Source organism: Corvus moneduloides, chromosome 8, assembly GCF_009650955.1.
Source record: "Corvus moneduloides isolate bCorMon1 chromosome 8, bCorMon1.pri, whole genome shotgun sequence".
Classification (NCBI taxonomy): domain Eukaryota; kingdom Metazoa; phylum Chordata; class Aves; order Passeriformes; family Corvidae; genus Corvus; species Corvus moneduloides.
In genome coordinates this window covers 19,690,384-19,709,865 of record NC_045483.1, presented here as the reverse complement: position 1 = coordinate 19,709,865, position 19,482 = coordinate 19,690,384, and the positions used below count along the sequence as shown (strand labels likewise).

At 51.6% G+C, this 19,482-nt stretch overlaps 3 protein-coding genes across 7 annotated transcripts in view; 1 reads left to right on the top strand and 2 right to left on the bottom strand.

Annotated features, from left to right (window-relative positions):
* The window catches only part of PSD (pleckstrin and Sec7 domain containing), a 45,579-nt gene extending 42,199 nt beyond the window's left edge, over positions 1–3,380 (bottom strand). Inside the window, exons 1-3 of one of the 2 annotated variants that reach the window (XM_032115522.1) lie at positions 3,307–3,380; positions 1,962–2,082; positions 447–579 (exon numbers count right to left, since the gene is read on the bottom strand). The gene's annotated coding sequence lies outside the window, so the exon portion shown is untranslated. The remainder of the gene's footprint in view (positions 1–446; positions 580–1,961; positions 2,083–3,306) is intronic. The other variant, XM_032115521.1, reaches the window with a different exon arrangement.
* FBXL15 (F-box and leucine rich repeat protein 15) lies at positions 2,940–8,739 on the top strand. Of its 3 annotated transcripts, none has more exons than XM_032115541.1 (4): positions 2,940–3,030; positions 4,918–5,168; positions 5,912–6,414; positions 6,776–8,739. In XM_032115541.1, exons 2-4 carry the CDS (start codon positions 4,986–4,988, stop codon positions 6,963–6,965), a joined length of 876 nt encoding a protein of 291 aa, XP_031971432.1. In that variant the 5' UTR covers positions 2,940–3,030; positions 4,918–4,985; the 3' UTR covers positions 6,966–8,739. The 3 variants fall into 3 exon arrangements, with proteins under 3 accessions (XP_031971432.1, XP_031971433.1, XP_031971431.1); XM_032115542.1 differs by lacking the exon at positions 2,940–3,030 and adding an exon at positions 3,114–3,191; XM_032115540.1 differs by lacking the exon at positions 2,940–3,030 and adding an exon at positions 4,034–4,136.
* On the bottom strand, positions 8,035–19,085 carry CUEDC2 (CUE domain containing 2). 2 transcript variants are annotated; one of them, XM_032115543.1, is made up of 10 exons: positions 18,987–19,085; positions 18,048–18,177; positions 14,885–14,976; positions 13,914–14,057; positions 13,529–13,590; positions 11,959–12,092; positions 10,950–11,120; positions 10,627–10,688; positions 8,928–8,988; positions 8,035–8,548 (listed from the first exon to the last, which is right to left on the bottom strand). In XM_032115543.1, the coding sequence occupies exons 3-10, from the start codon at positions 14,956–14,958 to the stop codon at positions 8,402–8,404; spliced, it is 855 nt and encodes a 284-aa protein (XP_031971434.1). In that variant the 5' UTR covers positions 14,959–14,976; positions 18,048–18,177; positions 18,987–19,085; the 3' UTR covers positions 8,035–8,401. The 2 variants fall into 2 exon arrangements, with proteins under 2 accessions (XP_031971434.1, XP_031971435.1); XM_032115544.1 differs by lacking the exon at positions 18,987–19,085 and adding an exon at positions 18,359–18,729.
* Positions 19,086–19,482: the final 397 nt, after the last annotated feature.

Sequence of the window (19,482 nt, the reverse complement as noted above, 5' to 3'; positions counted from 1 at the left end):
GGAAGAACACAGTCACATACAGGATTGTGTAAAAGGCCTTGAAGGTCACATATAGAGGAGTAATTACAAGTATATCCAGAAAACTGAGCAAAATGGCTGTCATGGAAATCTATGGAGATAAATGCAAAGGACAGACTGAAAGCTTGAATGCAGGGGATTCATGAGTGGGATGCTGCAGAACAGCCCTGTATTTCCATTTAGTTGGGAGCTTCTCATAATCCTCTTTCAACCTTGACATGCAGAACTTGGTCTTGCTTTACTTCTATTTATTTCTTTTTTTTTTAGCCCTGACTGTATAGTCAAAGTCTTTTCTCAATAAGAAGTAGGAAGGTGGCATTTACAGGGAAGAGTTGAACAGAAGTCACCATGTGTTCTTGTTTCACCAGCTTAAAAATGGCTTCTGGTGACACTGTGCAGTCTCAGCACTGACTGACAGCAGAGCTTACCCTATGAGCTCAATACCTTCTCCCATGCAACCAAGAAGTCCAGCTGTGGTCCACTCCAACCCTGAGAGTGATGGAGGCTGTCAGACTTATCCTGCAGCCAGAGAAAAGATGGAGCCAGATCCTTTGAAAGAACCTGGTGAAAGTCCAAGAAAAAACAGTGTTGAGAGGCTTTATTAAACTTCTGTGGTACTGCATTCACCTAGCTCTCACATCTTAGAGGAGTGAATATTGCAGAGCTACTGGTGTTCTTGACAAGATCTTGACAAGTTTCTTGTCCCACTTGAGACTAGTAGAAAACTGTAAAGAAAATGGCCCCAAAGTCTTTGCAAGGCTAAAGGTGTTTAGCCAGCAAGGTGCCAAGCCATCATATGAGGTGATAGAGCATCGGGATAATGTTGGCTTGGCATCATACTGATCTCCTAAAAATAAGTTGTACCCTTGAACAGCACCAGCTTCTGGAAACCCCAGCAGGCTTGTGGAAACCCAGACAACCTCTGAATACGCCTCTGACATGGAAATAACTGCATTTTCAATGCAAGGGAAAAGTCAAAAGGCATAAGTGGGGAAGACTTGCCCATTATAGCTGGGAAATCAGGAGCATCTCTGGGAACAAAAACTTGGGTTCCTGACTTGAGGTCAGCTCTTCCAACCATAAGACTCCCCCTCCTTCAGGCCCCAGTTTCCTAAATCTCATCTCCACTTCCAAAAGGATGAGGTGATGACCAAACTGCTTCTCTAGACTCCTCAGAAGTATAGCTGTGCATCAGCACTGCCTCACAGCAGTGGAGCTGGCTGAAGTCTCCGTTCACTTCAGGGGATGTTCATGAGGGTGAAGATGCCATGCCCTGGCTCTGTGGGCTGCCAGCACCGTATGTTTCCAAGGAATATACAAGAAAGCTGCAGCAGCAACAGCTGTGAGCTAATCTGCTTCCTCCCCCTGGGGCTCAGCTCGGTCTCTCATTACTATGGATCAGCTCAAGGCCTGACGCAGTAGCCCTGCTTTCCCCCACAGGACATCAGTGGCCACTGGGATAACAGGAGTGCCAGGGAACTGAACAGCATCCCTTGCGTGTTGAAGATACCTGTGCAATACACTTCCTCAGCTGTCCTGCAAGAACTGCAGGTGTCACAGCCCAGCATTCACCAGGTCCAACTCAGAAAGCTGTTTTGGCAGACCAGTTTGAGGTATTATGGATCAACTAAAAATGGGCATCCAACTGAAGCTTAAAAAGGAGACTTACAGACACCTCTCAAGAAAAATGCAGACCCACCTTTGGCAGAACATATGCCACCAGAAAGGCAGAAGCTTGCTCCAAATCTTGACTGAGCAGAGCAGAACAAAGCTCTGGTTCCTCAAGCTTGTCTGCTTTGAGCTGTCCCTTCACTGCAAAGCTGCAGTGGATAACACCCCGCAAGCCCTGTACTGCAGTGCTGTACAGCCATATCACAACTGCTGTGCACTAGGAAAACTTGATAGACATGAGCACAAAACCAGTACTGGTTTGGGATCCTTACCATTGGTGTAGACCTAAGTTGCTGGGTTCACTGAACATCCTGATGGTGTAGAGCTGTGTCTCAGCACACACCTCTACAATACAGTAACAGTCTCTGAGGTTTTTCTGCATCTGCAAACAACCTGTGGATAAAAAAGAGAACAATATGAACATTTCACAGCTGAAAAGTATTCATAATTCCTAGTACCTAGCACATGCATCTTAACAGCTGTAGCCAGCCAACCAGCCAAGCCCCTCACAGGCCAACAGCTATCAGGCCCTTGGGGCACTTATAAACCTTAGTGGCCCTAACCAGCCTCACGCCAGCTTCCACCACTCCTGACCGCAGGTCCAGTGATTCTATATATTAAGGGACTCTGCCAGGTTGCACATTTCTATCTCACAGCAGGAAGTCAAAAACAAAGTGCCCTCACCATAGGGAAAGAAAGGGCTGTCCTAGAACATGGCCAGGGGCATTCTTAACTCCAATACAAAATTTAAAACCCTGCATCACTTGTCCTTCTCTAAATAAGAAGTGCACTGTGCTAACTCAGGAAGCCACTGGGATCTTCGAGGAGCAGGTGTTACATGTCCAGGGGCAGGCAGGGTGGGTAGCTTCCCCCAGAGGACAGGCACTGGGGAATGAAGACCTTTCTGCAAACCAGCTTCCACCTTTTGAGGAAATTAGCAGAGCAGGTGATGGGTCATTGCTTTCCAGGAAACTTGGGACCAGGAATTTGGGATTTATTCACTGTCTGTGGGCCCTGCTCTTTTGCCAGGTGGATTTTTTTAATAGTTCCTATGCCCGCAGTAATCAGCAGCCTGATGCTGCACAAGTCAGCAGGTCTCAGACCCGAGACAGAGATGGGGTCAAACGCCCAGTGCCGGCTCGGAGGTGTGGTGTACGAGTGCCGCACCAACGCGGACCGGGTGCCCGCCTGTGCTCGCCCCGCAAACCGACAGGGAGGAGGAAGGAGCAGCGTGCGTTTCTACGGGGTCGTTATGGCAACTGCGCGGGCAGGAGCCCGGGCCGCTTCTCCGCGGGGGCTGCGGGCAGGGACCCCGCCCTGTCCTCGGCGCTGCGGAGGCAGGTGGAGCACCGGCAGGGGAGCGGAGCGCGAGGAGCCTGTTGGCAGCGTGGGAGGATGCGGGCTGGGAGCGGCGGGCCGCGGGCAGCCCCGGGGCGGGGACAGCCCGGTACCGGCGGAGGAGCGGGGCCCAGTGGCTGCCGGTCGGGGGTGCTGTGAGAACTGTGAGCCCCAGGGATTGGCCTTTCCCGGGGATCTGGGAAAGGGCGGCACAGCCCGCTGGGAGAGCCGCGGAGCCGGGCAGGTGGCTCGGGGGGGTCTGGCGGGGCCGTCGCTCACCGGCAGCAGCGGGTCCCGGCTCCGCGTGGTGCTGAACGGACAGCGGCGCCGCGCTGCGCATGCGCGGCCGCCCGCCGGGGCAGGGGCGTGCACTGGGACCAGGGAATGGGGGTAGCCGGTGTGCGCCGGGGAACCGGAGCCGTGGGGAACGGGGGCAGCCGGTGTGCGCCGGGGAACCGGGGCCGTGGGGAACGGGGGCAGCCGGTGTGCGCCGGGGAGCCTCGGTAGCTGCGGGGCTGAGCAACCGGTGTGCGCCGGGGAACTGGGGCCGTGGGGAACTGGAGCAGCTGGTGTGCGCTGGGATCTCGTGTGCGCTGGGGAAACGGGATCGCTGAGGAACTGGGACAGGCGGTGTGCGCTGGGGAACCGGGGTAGCTGCCGGCCTGCAGCCACCGGTGTGCGCCGGGAAACTGGGTCCATGGGGATCTGGTGTGCACTGGGGATCTGGGATAACTGAGGAACTGGGACAGGCGCTGTGCTCGGGGGAGCGGGTGCGCCCGGTGTGCTGGGGCACCAAGGCCGGTGTGCGCGCCGCACCGTGCCACTGGGAGCAACCTGCAGGAGTCGCTGCGACACCAGAGGGACTTGTGACCACCGTGGGCCGCTGTCCCGCCCGGCGCTCCCCACCACGGGCTGGTGCCTCCCGGTGTGTCCGGGCCGGTCCCGGTAGCGCCCGCCGCCGCCGGGGCGCGGCCAGGGGCGGGGCCGAAGGCGGGGTGGTGGGGCCCGCGCACTTCCGCCCGGCGCCGTGACGTCACGGGCGGCTGCCGGTGTCCGGGGCGGGTGCGGCGCGGGATGGAGCGGCTGGGGCAGCCCCGGCGGGGCCGCAGGTACCGGGGGGCCGGGGCAGGGCAGGGCAAGGCTGCTGCCTCGCCGTGGGGCGCTGCGGCGGGCAGCGGGGCGGTGTCCTCGTCCCGGCGGAGCTCTTGCGGCCGCCCCGCTGCTGCGGCGGGGCAGCCCCGGGGCGGCTCTGGGGCCGAGGGAGACCCGTTGGGTGGCGGGACAGGAATGGCCTCGAGTGAGGCCGCCCCCCAGCTGCGGACTCTGCTGGGGCCGAGTCTAACCGCAGCCTCCAGCCGCAGCTCGAGGGTCTGTGGGCTGCCGGAACCCCTCTGCTCCTTCCCTTCGCGGCCCGAGAGCTCATCTCCGCAGAGATGCTGAGCGTCCGCTCCTCGGAGGGAGACTCCCTGGGGAGAGCCCGGAGCCTTGTTTCTCCCCGCGGGAAGGAGTAAGCACCTGGTCTCTCCCCCTTGCAGGGTGCCCGAGTGGCCCGGCACTGGATGCGGGGACTGGCCGACAGGTAGAGCTATGCTCAGACATGGAAGCTGGGCACAGCTACGGTGCGACTCGTGTGGTAACGCTGCAGCAGCTTCTTGCTGCTTCGCTGAGGGACAGGGCTTCCTTCAGCAGCTGATGGAAAGCCCCACCCAAGCTCTCCTGGTAGTCTCGGGCAGGTAGACTCGGATGCCTGAGCAATGAACGTCCCAAGCTGGGGAGGTGGTGATGCAGGGGGCAGGCACGTGCCCTGCTGATGGCTAGTCAAGGAGCTATTCCCTGTGGGCTGATTGTGGGAAACGTCCCTGAGTCTTTCTTTCTGGCTGTTCCTCCTAGAGGCACCCGGCAGTAGGTGTGAGCTGATCTAGCCTGGCTCCTGCAGTAGCCTGGCTTTCTGGTGTCTGATGATGAGTGTGACCCCGACCAGGGGATGCCTCCTGGACCTGCCCTGGGAAGACATCTTGGTTCCTCATATCCTCTGTCATCTGCCACTGCAGCAGCTCCTGAGCCTGCAGAGGGTCAGCAAGTCATTCCAGTCTCTCATTCAGCTGTACCTGGCCAACATGCGCTGCTTTGACTCAAGCCAGGTATTGGATGACTCTGAGGCTGGGGGAGGCAACAGATGTCCTACTGCTCTGGAACTTACAGGGGAGCATCTGTCTATGTGGGGAGAAGAAACCCTTGGCAAGGAGGGTAGTTTCTGCTCAGGAGCTTGGGCTAATGGCTCAGGTGTCAAACTGGACAGATGGGCTCAGGGAGGAGAGGCAGTGATTCAGGGCCCAGCAATGCCAGTGTCTTGAGTAAGAGGCCCTAGGAGGAGTAAGCCTGGAAACTCCACCCAGGCTATTATGGGGCACTGGCTGGGAGAAACAGAAGTTTTGGAGTGCCATGTCCTTCTCGAAGGTTGTGCAGTAGGTTGGGTCTGATGGGAGATAACTCTGTGCTTGGTCTTCAGGGAAAGTTTGTGCTATTCCTGGGAGCCACTGCCTGGGACTGGGAAAGACTAGAGTAGCTGCTGTTCTGAGGACACAGAGTGGTCTAGCAAAGAGATTTTTGGAAAGCAGAGGTGTGGAGCTCATCATGGGTATATAAATGCAGAAGTGATGATCTGGGATGGAGAAACCAGAGTATGATCTATCTCATCTTGTGGCAGTAGCCTTGGCATGAGGTGAGCAGTCTGATGGTAGGTTTTGCCCTGGGATGAGAACAGGGTATGGCTTTGGTCACTACTGTCACAGCAGAAGAGAGAAGGGGAGAGAGTATTTGGTAAGGATCAGGCTTATCTGAAACCCTGGGGGGATGCCTCATTCTTCCCTGGTTCCCCACGCAGATTGGACCTGCCATCCCTCGAGCTGCTTTTGTTAACCTGTTGAAGGACAACGAAGTTCTGCAGCAGCTGGCACTCCAGAACTGCTCCGACTGGCTGACAGACCAGGAGCTGCTCCCAGTCATCGGGCAGAACCACCACCTGCACCGGATCCAGCTGAAGGGCTGCGCCCAGCTCAGCCGCCATGCGCTGGTGGCCATCTCACTGAGCTGCCCCAGCCTGCGCCAGCTCTCCCTGGCTCACTGTGAGTGGGTGGACAGCCTGTCCCTGCGCAGCCTGGCTGACCACTGCAAGGCGCTGGAGGCTGTGGACCTGACGGCCTGTCGCCAGCTGAAGGACGAGGCCATCTGCTACCTGGTGCAGAAGTGCAGCAGGCTCAAGTCTCTGTCACTGGCTGTCAATGCCAACGTGGGTGACGTGGCAGTCGAGGAGACTGCCAAGTGCTGCCCAGAGCTGGAGCACTTGGACCTCACAGGGTGTCTGCGAGTCAAGAATGACTCCATCAGGTACTGAGCAATGTGGGGATGGCAGGTATTTGGGGTGGGGGGAGGAAGAGAACCAGAGAGGAAAGTCAGATCTCTTCATGCTAAAAGCAGTGAGAGCTTAGTCTGGGAGAGAAGCCACTAGCAAGCCCTTCAGGAGAGGCACTGTATGCTACTGCCAGCAAATTTCCCAGCATGTCATGGAGGGTAGGTCTGGGATCCAACCATGTCCCTTGACTTTATCTCATACCACCATGGTGCTGCTCCCAAAGAATGGTGCGTGTGGCACAGTCACGAGCACTGGGCTGCTGCGAGTAGAGAAGAGTGTGAGTGGTGCACTTAGAAGTCCTGACTTGCAACTTGTATGTGCTCTCTTTCTTGTCAGGGTCCTGGCTGAGTACTGTCCCAAGCTGCGCTCGCTGAAGGTCAAGCATTGCCACAACGTGGCTGAGTCCAGCTTGAGCATCCTCCGAAGCCGTGGGGTGGAGCTGGATGTGGAGCCTCCGCTGCAGAGGGCTCTCGTTCTGCTGCAGGACGTGGTTGGCTTCGCCCCTTTCATCAACCTTCAGATCTAGAACTGCTGCTGCTGGGGAGGGGGGGACTGACAATGCTGGGATCCCAGAAGGATGCCTGAACTGGCTGCTGTTGAGACGTGCAGAGGGAGAGGTCAGTCCCGTTGGTGAGGCTGGCCTGGGGCTCACTCTTTCCTCTGGGGCTGTTTAGCAGCCACTGAGTGTTCGTAAGTGGACTTCATTGGTGCCTCTGGGGAAAGTAACTCCCTCTGCAGTGGCATGGAAAGAGCGAGTGATTTGCAGGAACACCATGGTGCTGAACAGGCCTTGGTCAGGCCAACTAATAGATAGGATTTATTATTTGTTGTATTTTAAATCTTTAAGCGGCAGCTGTCCAGAAAGCAGGGGAGTGTTTGATGGGGACTGTCCCCTACGGTGGGTGTGCAGGGCATGCCAGCAGAGCTGTGGAACAAATCAGGCCAGCAGAAAGAATAGCTACCAGCCCTCCTCTTGGGAGAGGGCAGGCCCCTCTGGGCTCTGAGAGGAGGGCAGTGAGCCTAGCTCCAGCCCACAGCCACTGGCCAGCCTGGCATCAAAGGACTAGAATGGCCCCAGTGCAGGCAGTGTGTCTGCCCAGGCCTAGGGTGCTGGTTTAGGCTGGGGCAAGGTGGGAGTTGTTTTCATGGGGAACATGCTCCTAATGGCAGTTAGACTGACAGAAAAATGCCAAACCTAACTGTCCTGTCACTAAAAGCAGTTGATCATTGTCATTTGTTTCTTCCAGCATCTGACTTAACATTTTAGTAGTGCCCAGGCCTGCTACTGTATTTTGCTCCCTGCTGCGTGGCTGGAGCTTTGACTCTCAACAGTGGTGAGAAATGGAAGGAGCACTGACTCTGCTGTCAGCTGGAGTTTATGGGGAGAGCTGCAGATTGTGTTGGCAGGGAGAGCCTGGTTCTGAAGTTGAGCCTAAGCCCTTTTATCCGCTAGGCAGTTAATCAAACAGCAGCTGCATCTTGAGAATGTGATGAAGAGAGTAATTAGAGGATGAGAGGATGACCCTGCTCCCGTCTTTGGCCCTAGGAAGGACTGCAGGCAGTGTCTGTAAAGCATGTGCATGCTCTGGCTGAACTACACACCAACTCACATCATCTTTATTAATACTGGCACTTAAAGCAACAGTGCACAAAGACTTGTTAAAAAGGTTGCTGCAAAAGCACATGCCACATCTCAGATCTAAAAATGTCCCATGCAAGGAATAGCAGAGTATGCCCAAGCCCTGGAGAGCCACTGCGGTGTGCCCCTGGGGGCAGAGGGATAGCTACACAAGGAGAGAAGTCCCCTCAGCCAGGTTAGCTGAGGGAGCTGAAAGCAGTGTCTTGGCTTCCAGGTTGGTTCAAGTTAGTGGCAGGTGGAGTCGCCTCATTCCTAGCACCACATATCCATCCTGCCATGCCTGGCAGTGAGGTGGAAAGCTGAAGAGCAGAAGGACCTGGCTGTCAGTGGAACTTGTACTTCCTGGCTGGTTTTAGACTGATGTAGGTTCTCTTCATCTCCTCGCTCTCAGGCTTCTTGATGTCTTTGTACCTCTCTCCTTTTGTACTCACCACCTGGTTATCAATATAGCGGATCAACTTCTTGGGAGCCTAGAGAGGAAAGATATTAGCACCAAGTGGATGGACAGCCACACTGCTAGAGAAAAGGAGGGGGCAAGCAAAAGCAGAGCTGCACTATGGGAGGTGAGTGGGTAGGCTGCTTTACAATTGTCTTGTCTTGGGAATCTTGGCCAAAACTGGGAAGGATGCTGTCTAATGGGAGGGAGCAAGAGCCACGGTAGTCAGAAAAGGTAAGAACTGATAGTCCCTGCAGCACCTTAGCTGAGCTAATCTTCCTTCTTTGACTGACAGGTTCTATGAACAGACCTGCCTGTGGCCTGTTCCGTTGTTTTTTTGGACTTGCAGCCTGTTTTTTTTAAACCTTGTATGGACATTCAAACTGCTGGTGAGCTGTGACTGGTCTGCTTACCTCTTTGGGTGGAGCTGGCCGATGCGTTTTCTGATCGTCTGCACTATCCACCATCATGTACCTGAAACACAAGAAGCACTTAGTGGGCACTGTAACATATACTGCCTGGGGCTACTCACAGCCTATGTCCCTACTCCCCAGGCTGGTCAGTGGCTGTGCAGCGTGTCCTATGTGCCTAGATTGCAGCTAGGAGAACTCTGGATGAAATGGGTAAGAAGTCATCCTTCTGGTCAGAATCTAGCAGGATTCTCCTGGAGTAGCATCCTTAGCTGTATGTGAAGGGTATTGAAAACTCAGGTGGTTGAGAATGCTGATAGCCACTGCAGAACTGAGAGGGGTACTGAGGTCTGGTGTGCTCTGCTTTGCTCCTTCTCAGTCCAAGTTATGGCAGCCAGATGAGACATAGGTGAGATTACAGGACCAATCTGTCTGCTTTTGCCCTGAATGATGGTGTTCCTTTCACATTCCTCCAACTATTTGACTGTGACACAATTCTGTGCTGGAAGCAACTTGATAAAAACATCACCTCATTTCCTATGTAACTGAAACATCAGGGTCCAAGCATTTGCTTGCTGTACTGCTGAGTTGCTACTCTGAGAGTTTGGTGCTGATTTAGCACAGCTGACCATGACTTCTCCCTCAGTAGTTAGTATAGTTGCTCTTGTGTATCTTCAGCTATGGCGATCTGCTTTCTGTACCTGTGCTTGAGTGATGTTTAAAGTACAGGATGTTGCCAAAACGTCATTAAAGTGAAGTTCTCAGAAACATAACAAGCAGCTGGTGCTTTTTTGTTCCCTTGCCTGTCACTCTGAAATGAGCCTGCATAGGAGATGGGCAAGGACAAGGATTAATACTTCTGCCTGGATGCTGTTCTGCCTTGCTTTACCTTTCCTAGCCCATTGACTGTTTATCCTGTCCCTGGGGAGAATGTAAAGTGGAAAAGATGTGGCTGGATAGATGTGTGGAAGCTGTATGCCTGCATGAGGATGCTCATGAAAGCTGAGATCTTAAAGCAGATCGATGAAACCACAGTGTGGGTTTTCCCACTGAGAATTAAATGCTTTTAGAAATGAATATAGGTAAACTAATCTAAAGCTACTTTGATTCCCAGGAAGTCCACAGGAGGAATTGAGAGGTTTCTTTAAATGCTTTGAATTCACACCTTCAGCAATTGAGATTTAATCTTCTCAGTGCTGTTGTACAGGCTCTCTTGAAGGTATCCTTAACCTTATTTGGACTGTCCAAGAATGGAGGTATAAATGAGTTACTACACGTCACCATGTGTTTTTTACCTGAGCTGCAGCGTGATGTTTGTGTCTTGAACCTTTAACCAGGACCTCAGCTAACAGCACTGTGACTTACACTTTATCTACAGAAGGCTGAAACCATGCATGCAGCTGTAGTAGTGCTGTGACCCAGCTGGTACAGGTAACGTGTTTCTGTGTCAGAGCTCTAAAAGAAACCAAACCTGTTCTGTTGTTTGGGTTTTGTGGCTTGTTTGTTTGTTGGGGTTTTTGTGTGTATTTGCTTGGATTTTTTGCTTTTTCTTTTCTTTACCCCAGCCGATGATTGTATTTGCGCTTAGATGTGTTCAGCTAATATCCACTCCTACTTCTTTAGAGACCTCACTGTTTCCCAAACTGCCACCTCTTCATTTATTTGGAGCAAAATAAGGGGTTCTTTGCTGCTGGGTACTTACTTCTGTAGGATGACCTGTTTTAGTTCCTCATGGTTGGGTGCTCTGCGAGGCCGTGCCAGTTCCTGGGAGGAGACAAGCTGGTGTGTGAATAGCACAACACAGGAGTGTACAGCTTACCCGCTAGCTCAGTGAGCCCAGCTGCTGGTGGAACACCCCAGCCCCTGTGGGAAAGGGGGTGCCAGCCACAGCTCCACTGGGGTCCTGGCTTGGTTGTGGGCACAGCTTAGATTTCTGCTTGTAGCAGACAGCTGTGGGACCTGTGTGTCCCTGAGCAGCTCTGCCCTGCTCCTTGGCCCACTGCCACCCAGGTCAGAGTACAGTACCTTCACACTCACACCTGCTGGGCCAATTTCCACCTTCTCCTCCACAATTAACTGCACTGCCTCTTCCAAGTTCCCCAAGGCCATGGCGAGAGCCTTCTCTGCCTGGCTCACAGTACAGGCCGGGAACATCTCCAGTAGCAGCTCCACCCCATCCTTCAAGTCAGCGCCTTCCTAGTTGGAGCAAGAGACAGAGGTAAGTTGGGGATGCAGTGAGGAGAAGGCTATTGAAAAGGGCCTCTGGTTTTTCAAGGTCAGGAAATTCAGCTTGCCCTTTGCTGAAAGCTCTCTCTCCTTACCAGCATTACTAAATCTGATTCCTGAAGCCAACAGGTGTGTTTGGAAAGACAGACCAACTCCTCTCACTGTCCTTTAATCTCCTCCCTCTGTATTTCAACTTGCTTTAAAGTAGGGCTACTGTGAACTGACTCATCTGTGTGGCCATGCTTAGGAGTGAGCTTTCTGGACCCTGTGGTGCGAATGTCTGACTCCTGCCCACCTTGTGAAGTTGTATGTACTTTGATTAGAAAGGAAAGGGCCTGCTAAACACTGACCTGAGCCTACACCAGGAGGAATCACCATAGCAGCATTTGCTAGAAGGCTGTGGACACAGAATGATTGTACTGCAGAGCAGGAACAGATCAGTACTGCAGAAACAGCAAGCAGGGCATTGGGGGAGGAAGGTGGGGTTGATGTGGAAGGTGCTGCAGTACCCGTAGCTGCTGTGGGATCTCTGAAGGCACTGGGACAGGCTCTCAGCCATTACTCTGGCTCACCCTTTCCAGCCACTGGAAATAATGAGCCAGAGCATTGGCTCACAGTCTGTCAGCACATAATTTTCTGACAGTCTTGCTCGGCCATACGATGGAGAAGATCATGGACACAAGTGATGCTGTGTCACAGCCTATGCTGTGGTTCCTTCCAGAGCTGGAAAATGCCCTCAGGTGGTGCTGGTAGCCTAGTGCTGTGTGACTGTCCCCAGTGCTCCTGCTCCTCTGCGGGGTACTCATACCTGGGCCCCGGCTCCGTCTGTTAGAGTGCACAGTCTTTCCCCGTTGCAGACTCCAGCTCCAGGCTCCTGGCCCTTGGTGAGGTCTTCAGAGGGCGCTTCACTCCTGCTTTCCACAGCCTTTTGGCCAAGTTTTTCTTAAAGACACAGTGATATCTCCTGAGGAACAGTCCCACTAAGGCTAGAGCTCTGTGCTTTCTGTTGGCATTAGATTGCTAGCGCATTGTGTGCCAAAGCAAATCTCTCCTTAAGTGACAAGACTTGGAAGCACTACTGTTTCTCCTGCCCTCAGCAGGGATAGCTGTAGCTCTGCTCCCACTGATCTGCAGGAAGCCAGTGCTAGCATATGCTGGAGTGCCTGAGTTCTGCATTTCCAGGCTGTACAGGGTATGGGCTGCTTGCAAATTCAATTCTACTTTTCAATTCTTGGTCCGCTAGTGCTTCGGTTGTGGATATTTCCATTTCTAAGAATTCCCTGGTATTTGCTCTATCTTTGAACTAAGGTGTAATTTTGATTTTAAACTTAGGAATACACTAGGGTAGTCCCCAAGCTGCATGCAAGCCAGCACATCCTGTGATCAGGTTACTCTGATGCATCTCTTTTTTTACAGGCTCTTTTTCTCATTGTAGGAAGAACCATTCCACTTTTATTCTGTACTAAGACTGGGATGGTGCTTTCTTTCCACATTCTGGCTACATCAGGATCCTCAAAGGGTAGGATGCAGGGGAGCAGAGCAGAGCAGTAGATTTTGTCAAGTTCAAGAAAGCAGCAGGTAAGATAAAAGACAGGACTGTCTATTCTACTGTGCAGCCTTCTGGCAAGACAGCAGTGATGTTGCTAGACCAGCAAAATTCAGACTGGTTATGTCCTGGAAGGTTTAATATCCAGGCACTTCAGCCTGTCTGTTCTTTAGTGGAAAGTACCCATGGGGTTGATTGATACAGCAATCCAGCTGGTCTGTGAATGCTGAGGTTAGAAAAGGCCATTGGCACAGTGTAGTCTTCCATAGTCCTGCATAGTGCAGGTCAGAGCACATCACGGATTTTGCATCTGTGCCAGGGTTCATGGATGAACAGGAAGTGAGTTTTGAGGATGCCCAAAGTCTAAATGTGATACATGTAGTCAGCTGGATACTCTATTTGATGATGCACCCGAGCAAGGCTGCCCAGTGGTAGTGCCACATAGGCAGATGGCTATCAGAGGCAGGCAGAAATCCTCGCTTTCAGAATTAACCTACGGCAGAATTTCAACAAGCAGCCCTGAATTGGGTATTTCTTTCTTATTACTCTGGATTTGATCTCAATAGAGATATTTGGAGAATTGATCAAGTGTTTTTCACTCCAGTACATCTTGGACAGTATTCCATGACTCCAACCTCCCATCTGTTGATATGAAAAACCTGACTGAACGTTCAAAATAAAAACCCCAAACCTGTCAATCAGTTCAGGCTACCTTATGAGTTCCTAACTGTAGCAAACAAGTTTGTATTTTATTCTGTGACATTGTTCAACTCCAAATATTAAGACTAAAAGCATGTACAGATCTTGTGCTGAAATTGTTTGTGTAACTCACCTTTGTTTCGAGCTTCACCAAGCCTTTCTGAGAGGGAGAACATCATTTCACAAACATCCCCACTGCAAGAGACAGAAGCTGTATAATTAGCTTGAGGAATAAAAGCACTAGCCTATCCTACTTGGATACCATTTTACAGAAAGATAAGGCTTGATGGGAAGTCCAGTAAAATCAACTGGTATTTCAGATGGCCAAGGACCTACCTGCAAACTATATTAGGATTTGCATCTGTGCATTCAGGCAAAGAGTGACTTATCATGATGGCTCAGGTTTGGTACTAATACATCTTTAACTGGGTATAACAAAAGAATTTGTAGTACTGAGGGGCTTGGGGCCAGGCCCCCAGAGTGTGGCATGCACATATAAACCAGTAACAATCACATACCTGTGGATTTCTGCAAAACCAGGGATATATGCCTCCATCATTTCCACAAAGGTATCCATGTCAAAAGTCTCTTCAGAGGACTCTGGTGAGCCCAGCTCTTCCAGGACACCCGTGATATAAGAGAAGAAAACATCATCCATCCCACTGGAGACAAAGAGAACACAAGCAGCAGGGTGAACAGGCCCATTTTTTCCTTTCTCTCCATCCCCATTCTGCCTAACCTTGTGTCTAATACAGCAGCAGAAGGACCTATGTGAACTGTATGTTATGAGGAGATACCACCTGTGAGGCCAAGTCGCAGGTGGTCAGTGGTTGAGAGGGAAGCATTAACAGATAAATAGTGCATGTGGTCCTGCTTCCTGGGCAGCACTGAATGAAAGCCCCAGCTTGTGTTCCAGAGGCTGTGCTCCTGTGGGTGCTTCAGCTGAGCTAACCAAAATATTCCAAGTACCTTAGCTGTTCTACATTGACTGGTGTTTCAGGTGAGGTCATCATATTTTGTTAAGTTACACTTTCTATGGGATGCAGTGTTCTCTGCTTGCTGCTCTCCACGCTTGTGTCACTGCTGCCACCAGCTGCAAAACCAGCTGCTGTGTTCCAGCCTCAAGGTGGCTGTATCTCTGCATGCAGGCAGAGTTCAAAATGGGGAGAGGCCTGACATAGATTATCCTGCTCAGAAAGCCATGTGGGAGCACTGTGGAATGAAGGAAATCCCATATTCTAATGTGTATTACTGGACAGGAAATTAATCATCTTAGTCATCAAAGAAATGACATTGCTAGATTGCAATGCTAAACGATAGTTTTCCAGCATTCCCATCAGAGCCTGAGCAAATTACCTGCATCCTGGATCTGACTTAAAGGAGAGCAAGACAAAGTACAGGCAAAGTACAGAATTCAGTATAATGCACAGAGTGACAATGCAGAGTTCAAGCTGGAACAAAGATACTGGATCTGCCTATCTCAACATACCTGAGATCTGCTGCAGGGACGTGGGACTGGATGAAGCGCGTCAGTGTGTCTTGAATGATTCTTTCAAGCTCCATGTCTCTTTAAACCTTTTTCTTTAAAAAAAAAGAAGGAAAAAGAAAACTCCATGTAATTTCAATAAAATCAAAATGCAGGTATGGTATAGGTAAGTGTGCTCTTCCCATGAGAACTATTCACAAACTCCTCCAATGTCTTGTCATCTCCGGGTAACAGCGGGCAAAGATATCCATAAAAAGCTGCAGTATGAGGATCCACTGGAAAAGGGAGCCCAGTATCTTGGGCCCTTCCTGACTCTGTTCATGCTGTCAGTATGCAGCTGTACCGTACATTTAAAATGTCCCCTCTCAGAAGCAAAGCTGTAAATTCAGATGTGTCCAGCTGCAGGACTGCAGGGACACCTTCTGAGCTGGAAGACTGTGCTGTCCAGTGAGGAAGAAATGGGTAGTGGGCTTGTACACTCAGTGCAGAAAGGGGTGGACCTTCCAGCTAAGAGCATATGCAGTGATGCTTGGATTCGACTCAGGAATGAGTGGGAGGAAGGGTAATGTCTCCTAAAGAAAGGACATCCTAGAGCATATTTTACAGGGACATACCAAGCAGGGCACAGACAAGTAGTCTGCCAGCCAAAATATCAAAGGTCTCCAGGTCAGGCATGGGCTGCCAGTGGAATCCTGCCCAAACAGCAGCCTGTTGTTGTGCTCAGTAAAGGAGCCATTCTACAGTTGATACAGCTGCAACAAGGGGCACTTGATAACCCAAAACTCAGGGGAGTCCTAAGAATCACAGAGCTCCTACAGAAGCAGTGGCAGAAAGGGGCTACCCACAGCCCTGCTTCAGCTATCGGTACTGAGCCTGGACTGAATGGAGTGGAAAAAAAGCTGTTTCTTAACCATTCCTTCCCCTTGGGGTCTACAGAGCTGCTGGGCGGACAAATTTGTGGTATAAGCACCAAGTTCTTCCCAGGAAGGAAACCAACCTTGCATTCAGAGAAATTGGTATCGTCATTGGCCAGAGAGGTTCCAAGGGTCATCGTGCTCCCATCAGTGCAGCTCTCTCATTTCAACTACACTAGGACCTGACCAGGCCTGTTTGACACAGAACTCATGGACCACTCATATAGGTTGCTGACAATTCTAATTTCCCATGGGAATCAGAAAGGTTTGGTATTTCCCTAGATTAGCTTCCCTAGATGAGCAGCTAGCAGGATATAAACAAAACCACTGCATGACACAGCCAAGTTTAGAATTACAGAACTTGGGACATCAAAACGCCTTATGTATTATACCTTCAAATGCTACACTTTTTCTAGTGATGACCTACAATAGTTAAGGGGAGATTCACTAGAAGAGCTTATGCTATGTGCTCAGTTTTGTGTGAGAGTGATTTACAATGCACAAAATTATCTACAACCCAGAGGCAGGAGAAATCACTCTCCTGAGAGCTCAATTTTCCTGAAAAGGTGTTACCTGGCTTCTAAACTCCCGGTCATAATTGCAACATGGATTTTAAGATCACTTCACTAGTTGTCACTGGTTCAAATAGATCTGTGAAAGTCTTTCTGCATTTCCTGTTGTTGCAATGTGGGTTCTGTGTAACATGTTGCACAGGATTTATTTTTAAAAGCATATGATGAAATGATACTCCTATTGCTCTGCTCACAGCTACAGCCTCACAGTTTTGCACTGTCAGAACACAAGACCTTCAGCTCTTGGAAATCCTCGTAACTTTTCTGACAAACCCTGGTCTTTGAACACTGGGGTTTATTATTAAAGAGTGAGAAGTGGAGCACTGTATGTCATCTCATTAAGGCAGGCTTAGTTTAAAATACCAGGAGTGCTTACTTGATCCACATAACATCACATGGCACATGTATTTCCTCACCTCAGGCAGAGAAAAGTGGTATCAGTTCTCAAACTGTGAATGTGAAAATTATTCATTTGCTGTATTAGATACTTTGGCCAGCATCTCAACAGGGTGTCCCACCTTACTGTCAGTGTTGAGAACCCAGCAATCTCAGCAATCTCCATCCCCTTGCATTCTCCTTCCCAACGCATTAATGTCAAATTTAGTTTGTTGGTTTTGTTGGGTTTTTTTTGTAAAACAAATATAGAAATAATATCCCTCTAAAAGTACCATTGTCCTTGTCGTGTATGAAATAGCTACTTATGCTATATTGAATAAAAGTTGGTATGAATCTCTCTTCCTCAAAAAAAAAAAAAAGGGGGCGAGAATCTGAACTGTTTGCATACAACTAGATTGTTTTGGAAGGCTCTTTTAACTCCAACTTCAGTAATCATTCTCAAATGGTCAATGTGATGGAATGGGAATGACTGTGAGCCTTGGACTTTTTATTAACAAGATAGATCTGAGCAATTTAGAAAATATTTCTGAGCTAAGGAACTGCCATTTGGATGTATATCAACTTTTATGGGATCATAAATTTGACTAGAGGTTTCTGCAAGTGGAGGAGGTGGGTGTTGTATCCTTGGATGTTTCTCAGAACAGGTTAGAGAAAGTTTAGGTAAATCTGATCTGGCTGAGGGATTGATTAAAGGTTCATTTAGCTCAAGTGTCAGTGATTATTTTTATGTGAGTGAGTAATGGGACAGGGATGGTTCACTGAGCTCTCTCTGAAATTTTTTTCTGAAAAAGCAAAGAGTATGTCTTATGCTGCTCGGTGTGTCTGCGCTTGGGAAGTGCATTTATGTGGGATATAAGGCCCTCTCAGTGCAGCCTGTGACATACAGGCTCAGAGGAAACTTCTCAAAAGACATATATGCAGGGCAAAGAGTGAGCTGTGGCTATACTCCACTGAACTACTTTGGTGGCTTAAAAGAAAACTTTCCAAGCTAAGAGACACTTCACAGACAATTTCAGTGCTTCTATTTTTTGTTTTTCTTACTAAGGAAGTCCCTGAAAGGGCTTTCACAGTGTGGTTGCTATGGGAAAGCAGGCTGAGGTCACTGTGTGTGTTAACACAATTAACTGCTTAATGCTCTAAAATTGAAATAAGACTTGTTTATAGCTTAGTCCCAGTAAATTACAGTAATAGAAGATAGTAATGCCAGTAGCCAGACTCTGCCCTCCCCTCTAGATCTACACTGGAAAGCTGCACTTGGGTACTCTCCTGACACAGGGCCCTTACCAGAGCAGATGTGTCACCTGTGCGAGGTCTTCGGCTCACGGCCAGTGCTTATGAAGTCACTTCAGTGCCTGCAGAGGAGTCGACAGTCCATCCTATGACTGCCAGGCCCAAGCAAGGAATGAGGGAGCCCCTTTATGGGAAAGGAAAGCTGCATTAGCTGAAGCAGGAGCACAAGAGAATCATTCTGTATACTGATGTCTTTATGCTTTATGTTACTTGTGACCATTTCCCCTAATGCAGATGATACAGCCTTATTCTTTGGAATAAAATGTACTTTGTGAAAGGATAGCATGGTTGTGAGAACAGTGTACCTGCCAACGCTCAAATTCACTGTGATGTGATGTTTTTCAACATCCACAGTACATGTAGCAAGGTCAGCAGTGGTCCCTGCACATCACCAACGTATTCCAAAAGCACTGGTGGCCTCATCGCCATGGCCAAGCAGAAGTTGTTTCTCGAGGCTTTAAGGAGACCGGCGGGCGAGCGCTGTGTGTCCCTGCTGCGCAGGTCGCCAGGGCCGGAGCTCCACGGGGGAGCGGCAACACCGGCTGGGCAGCCCCGGGGCGGCTTTCACTGCTCTCGGGCTGCTCCCCGCCATCCCGCCCTGCGGGCCAGGCTTCCCTCGCCGGGGCTCGACAGCGAGGCCGCAGAGAGCCCGAAACACGCGGGGCACGGGCCGGATCCCCCCCGCCGTGCCGCCCGCACCGCGGGTCGATCCCCGCACCGCAAAGGCTGCGCGTTACCCTGCCCGGCCCCTTGGCCCGTCTCCCGCCCCCCGCGCTGCGGACCCCGGAGGAGAGCCCCACTCCCGGTTTCCCCCGGCTCCCCGGCGCTGTGTCCCTTGTCCCGTATCCCGTGCCCCCATCCCGTGTCCCGCGTCCCCGCGGGCGGGGCGGTAACGGGCGCGCGCCGCCGCCGGCGGGGGGGGTTAGCGGTCACCTGATCGCCCGCGCGCCCCCGCCGCGCCGTCCTCCCTCCGCGCGGGGCCCGCGCAGCGCGCTCGAACGCGTCACGTGGCCGCGCCCGCCGCCAGCCGCCGGGGCGCGCGCGGCAGGGCAGGGCCGGCAGGGCAGGGCAGGGCAGGGCGGCTGCGCGCTGCCGCTCCCCGCGCCGCCATCTTCCGTGTGGGCAGCAGCCCGGGCAGGCGCGGCGCGGCGCGGGGCGGGGCTGCAGCGTCTGGGGCGGGCTGGGGACGCGGTGGTGCTTGGTGGAGTCACCCCGGGAGAGGCTCCCCGGAACTTTCATCTCTGCCGAGTGCGAGAGATGCGTTCCCTGATGAAAGTAGCGCGCTTTCAAGTGTTTGGGCCAAGCTGCCCTGCTCGTTGGGCCGCCCGCGTGCAGTCCCCTGGCGAAAGAGCCACTCCGCTACATGCAGGCTCGACAAGCTGCTCTGTAATCCTTCATTCTGCCAGTTTGGAGGATTGCTATGTGTCTA